The 5,510-nt window shown below is 47.5% G+C and overlaps 1 protein-coding gene across 1 annotated transcript; it reads left to right on the top strand.

Annotated features, from left to right (window-relative positions):
- Nucleotides 1-3,624: 3,624 nt before the first annotated feature.
- On the top strand, nucleotides 3,625-4,415 carry TMEM215 (transmembrane protein 215). The gene has a single exon (XM_038770101.1). The coding sequence runs from the start codon at nucleotides 3,625-3,627 to the stop codon at nucleotides 4,333-4,335; it is 711 nt and encodes a 236-aa protein (XP_038626029.1). The 3' UTR covers nucleotides 4,336-4,415.
- The last annotated feature ends 1,095 nt before the right edge of the window (nucleotides 4,416-5,510 follow it).

The following is a 5,510-nucleotide window of genomic DNA, read 5'->3' as shown; positions in this document are numbered from 1 at the left end:
TCATTCATTCATTCATTCAATCGTATTTATTGAGCGCTTACTGTGTGCAGAGCACTGTACTAAGCGCTTGGGAAGTACAAGTTGGTAACATATAGAGACGGTCGCTACCCAATAGCGGGCTCGTTCTCTCCTGTCCCGCCGTCGAACCCCTGGCCTAGAATGCCTTCCCTCCGCACATCCACCAATCTAGCTGTCTTCCTCCCTTCAAAGCCCTACTGAGAGCTCACCTCCTCCAGGAGGCCTTCCCAGACTGAGCCCCCTCCTTCCTCTCCCCCTCTTCTCCCTCCCCATCCCCCCCGCCCTAACTCCTTTCCCTCCCCACAGCACCTATATATATGTTTGTACAGATTTATTACTCTATTTTACTTGTACATATTTACTATTCTATTTATTTTATTTTGGTAATATGTTTTGTTTTGTTGTCTGTCTCCCCCTTCTAGACTGTGAGCCCGCTGTTGGGTAGGGACCGTCTCTATATGTTGCTAACTTGTACTTCCCAAGCGCTTAGTACAGGGCTGTGCACACAGTAAGTGCTCAATAAATACGATTGAATGAATGAATGAATGAATGAATGAATGAATGAATGAATGCATGAAACCAAAGGCGCCCCCTTCCTTCCCCGTTTTTTGCAGTGGCAAACCGGACTGAGGGGTCTCCGGGAGAGCAGAGAGAAAAGGGCATTAGCCGAGACGAGTCGAAGACGAGTCCTCCGTCCAGAGAAAGAAGCGGAGAGAGGGAGCGGCAAGGAAAGGAGGGAGGGAAGGACGAAAGGAAGAAGAAAGGGACGGAAGGAGGGATGGAGAGAGGGACGGGAGAGGGACGAAGGGAGGGAGAGATGGAGGGAGGGAGAGACAGAGAGAGGGAGGGAAGGGGAGGTGGGATGGAGGGAGGGAGCGAGCGAAGAAGGGAGGGATGAGGTACCGGGGTGGGACACGGATGCTACAGCTCATCCCGCTTCGCAGCACCGAGAACCCCCGGTCTGCAGCCGCCACTCACATGCCCACCCTCTACAGGACAGTTACGTCGGAGAGGGACAGCAGCGGCAACAAGACGGGTAGCTAGGGAACCTGCAACCGCCTCCTCTGTTCCGCCCCGTCCCGCCCCCTTCCAGCCATAGGTTATAGGCTACAGACTTTTTAAAGAAGAGGAAAGGGTGGAAGGAAGTGGACCGCGTAGGAGGTGGAAGATCTGGACTCAGGTGGGAGTCACTCCAGGTCTAAGAGGGGGGAACCTGGACCAGCAAGGGGGACTGAGACGGCCAGACTGGCCTGCCAGAGCCTCGACATCATCATCTTTCGAAGCAGCGTGGCTTAGTGGAAAGAGCGCGGGCTTCGGAGTCAGAGGTCGTGGGTTCTAATTCCGGCGACACTGCTTGTCAGCTGTGTCACTTTGGGCAAGTCACTTCAATTCTCTGGGCCTAGTTACCTCATCTGTAAAATGGGATTAACACTGTGAGCCCCACGTGGGACAACCTGATGACCTTGTACTTAGAGATGCAACGTGGCTCAGTGGAAAGAACACGGGCTTTGGAGTCAGAGGTCACGGGTTCAAATCCCGGCTCCGCCACTTGTCAGCTGTGTGACTTTGGGAAAGTCATTTAACTTCTCCGTGCCTCAGTTACCTCATCTGTAAAATGGGATTAAGACTGTGAGCCCCAAGTGGGACAACCTGATCGCCTTGTAACCTCCCCAGCGCTTAGAACAGTGTTTTGCACATAGTGAGCCCTTAATAAATGCCATTATTATTATTATTACCCCAGCTCTTAGAACAGTGCTTGGAACATAGTAAGCACTTAACAAATACTATTATTATTATCTATCTGGGGGGTTGTTATCCTATGGAGCATTTTAGTTTTTGAGCTGAGTGCTTTTTGTTGTCTTCATTAACAGAGAGTATAATTCTCCCCCGCATATTCAACTCTTCCTCCCATCAGTTGCCCCCACACATTGCTCCGTACACTTTCCCCTCTTGATGTGGGGTAACTCTCCCCTCCGCCCCCCTCCGCGCTCTCGCGCACACCCCTCAAGGAAAATGAAACTCCTCTCCCAATTTAGAGTCGGACCCTGAAATCCATTCTCACCCTAAACTTCCAAATCTATACAAATAGCTGCCCTTCCTTTTTGAAGACATCGTTGACCGTGAGATTTCTGTTTGAGTGTGCGTATGGCCACACCACACTCTCACACCCACACCCACATCGTCACACACCTCTTGTCCCCTACCCGCCAGTAGGGCAGCTCTTCTAGCCTCTTGCCCCAAATCGGGGCGAACGGGGTAGTAGCCATCAAAGGGGCTGTCAAAAGAAGCTGGTGCCCAGCTAGGTCCCAGAACCAGCTCTTTGCTTGCAAAGGGAGAAAAAAAGCTAAACAAATGGTGAAGTAGGCTCCAGCACCCCCACCCCCAACCACCCCAAGGGAATCAACTTGGAAAGTAATCCAAACTTCAGCCTGCCTTATGGGAACGAGAGCAAAGAAAAATCCCTGAATTATTAGCCAGCAAAACAAATCAGACAACAGTGCCAAACAAGCAGAATGCCACAGCCAAGTAATTTTCCTGTCAGCTTGCCAGTGCCAACTTTCTTAAAAGTGTCACCCTGAGCAGGGTCGCTGGCTCCAGCCGGGATCAGGAAGTCACACGTAAGAGCAGTAGTGCAGAGTGGCAACTCAAAGATTTGAAAGGAGCGCTGCACCTTTTAAGTGTGTTGTCATGGTGTCGATGGGAGCCCTAGCTTCATGCTCTCACTTTCGGACTCCGGATGGAGAATGCGGACCAAAAAATACGTCGGGCATCTCATCGCATAAGCACCTCTTCAGGTTAAACACGAATGCTTTATCTCTTCCCTGGTATCAAACCCTTTCAGTCCAGTGGAAGTGGGTGTTGCTGATTTCCAGTTCTTGATCCCTCCCTTCTTCCTCCCCAACACACACACATACACACACACACACACACCCCACAATCTCTTTTTCTGAGCTCGCTCCGAAATGTGATGTAATTGTAGACTCAAGTCTTTCTTTCCAAGACTTCCCCACTCCGCCACTGCCACTTGCACTCATCCACACACATAAGCTCCTTGTCTTGAAGGCAGAAGCGCGGGGTGGCGGGGGGGGGGGGGTGGGGGGAGAGAAGAAGGTGTGGCCGGGGGGACACCTCAGCACTCTGCATGGTTCCGGCAGCTCTGACCTGGAATACTAAGGAAGAGCTTCAGAAACCCCTGGGACAGCTGGGCAAAGGTACCCCCCTTTTCAGCCTGGTGCAGTCAGTGGGAAAAGCCGACAGTCCTGCCTCAAAGAAACCTGGAAACTAGCTAAGGGACAGCTGCTGGGGATTTCTCTGTTGAGACTGACTGGATTTACTTCCCTTCTCCTGGGGAATCCTTTGGGAGATTGAAAGAGAAGTCTCAGGTACCTTCAAGAGCTCTCTCTGTGTGTGTTTGTGTGTTTGTGTGTGCGTGTGTGTGGGGAGGGTGAAGTGGGGGGAATGGGTGGGAGGTGTGAATACGTGTGTAAGTGAGAGAGGGAGAACTTTTCTTGGATTTAACTAACTGTGGTTTCAGCTCTGACAGAATAAATTTTAGCACTGCTCCACCTCTCACGGAAGCAATCCATGAACTGGATGGAATAAAAGATGAGACCAGATGACATTAACCCGAGGACTGGACTGGTGGTGGCCTTGGTCAGCGTCTTCCTTGTCTTTGGCTTTATGTTTACTGTGTCTGGGATGAAAGGGGAGACCCTGGGGAACATCCCTCTCCTTGCCATCGGACCGGCCATTTGCTTGCCTGGCATAGCTGCCATTGCCCTGGCCAGGAAAACTGAGGGCTGTACGAAATGGCCCGAGAATGAACTGCTCTGGTGCAGAAAACTCCCCTGCTTCAAAAAGGCAAAGGACAAGGAAGTGACCGAACTGCTGAGGACCCCCTCGGACCTAGAATCAGGCAAAAGGAGCTCTGATGAGCTGATGAAAAAGACCTTCCTCAGAGGCAAGCTGTCCCCTAAGGGGGTTGTGTCCGTGTCCGGGTCTGCCACGGCTACTGGGGCAGGGGAGTGCAAAAGTCTGAACCAAAAGGTAGAACAGGATGAAATGTTGAGATACCTGGAAGGAAGCCAACCTTCAGGTGCATGCCCAGCTGCAGGGAGTACCCCCACCTACAGTGCCTTAGATCCAAAGTGCTCTACCTGGGATAGATCTGATTGCCCAGAGCCCGAGGACCACATATTCTTTGTACCGCAAGACAGTATTATTGTTTGTTCCTACAAGGAGAACAGTCCATATGACAGGTACTGCTGCTACATAAATCCAAGTCAAGTCGGCTGGGACCATGAGACAATAGTTTAAACTGGGCATTTATGCGTATTTGCATTTAGAGAAACCTAATACCTTCCAGCTATTAATGGAAAAGAAACTGCACCGCATGAACAGACATTGTGTTTGAAATTGACATGTGAATGGATCTTCAAGCCTCGGGTGCCTGAAACCGTGGTTATAAGTTTTTCAAGGTTGGGTATTCACTGTGGGATGGGGAGTAGGGGAGTCAGAGATGTGGGGAGAGGGCAGGGGAAGACGAATCTGATTTTTTAAATTATGTACATTAATAGTGAATGTTTTGTAAAGAAAAAAAGTCTTTCTTGTCCAGAGTCAGATAAAATCCAGATAAAAAATCCAGAACCAGCTTTGTAGAATAAATTAAATGATGTGGGAGTGAATAGACCATTTATTTCAGTAGAAATTGAAGGAATAGTTTCACACTCAGTTATAGTAGATGATTGCTTGGTGTTAAGTTGTTGAAATGCTTTCCACATTTATCCCTTCCTAGAACATAATAGTCAAAATAGGATAGCAGCACCCTATTTAAGTTGCTTTGCTCTTTGGGGTTGGAAAACTTAGAGCAATTCAAATTACATATTGGTTCCATGACATGATCTTTTAACAATCACAATTCAGAGAATTGCATGTGCTAGATAAAATTGTGTCAGCAGCAGTGTGAGAATGTATGTTTTTAGCATGTTGTATCACATTTAATCTGTTAATGTAAAGTGTTTTTAACCTGTAACTATTTTCTGATAAAATACAAAATGCTACTTATCAAATAATAGCAGAGATTATAAATTTTTTTGCTGTCAAATCTGAACATCCAAGTGCAGTACCTCTGGAATTACTTAGATTTTCTGGCAATTACTATTTTCAGATGCATTTTTAAAATAACATTTTACAAAGCATATTTAATGACTGGAGCCATAAATTATATGTTTAATTACCATGAAACGCTGGTTTACCCTTTGGGAGCTTAGTATCTGCATGCGTGAACACCACACACACACACACACACACAAAAACACACATTTTGAAATTACAGCAACATAATTTCAAAACTTTACCTAGGAAAAGATATTCTTTAAAACACAACTTTTACAAATGATGTCGAATTCGTACTTTATGACAAAGGTTAATTTCATTTAACAAATTAATCTTTATATTAAGAAATCCAACACTATTTCCTATTTCACTTAGTC

The sequence above is a fragment of the Tachyglossus aculeatus genome, chromosome X4 (assembly GCF_015852505.1).
Source record: "Tachyglossus aculeatus isolate mTacAcu1 chromosome X4, mTacAcu1.pri, whole genome shotgun sequence".
NCBI classification, from domain to species: Eukaryota; Metazoa; Chordata; class Mammalia; order Monotremata; family Tachyglossidae; genus Tachyglossus; species Tachyglossus aculeatus.
The sequence above is the reverse complement of the archived record's forward strand: the minus strand, read 5'-3'. Positions and strand labels throughout refer to the sequence as shown.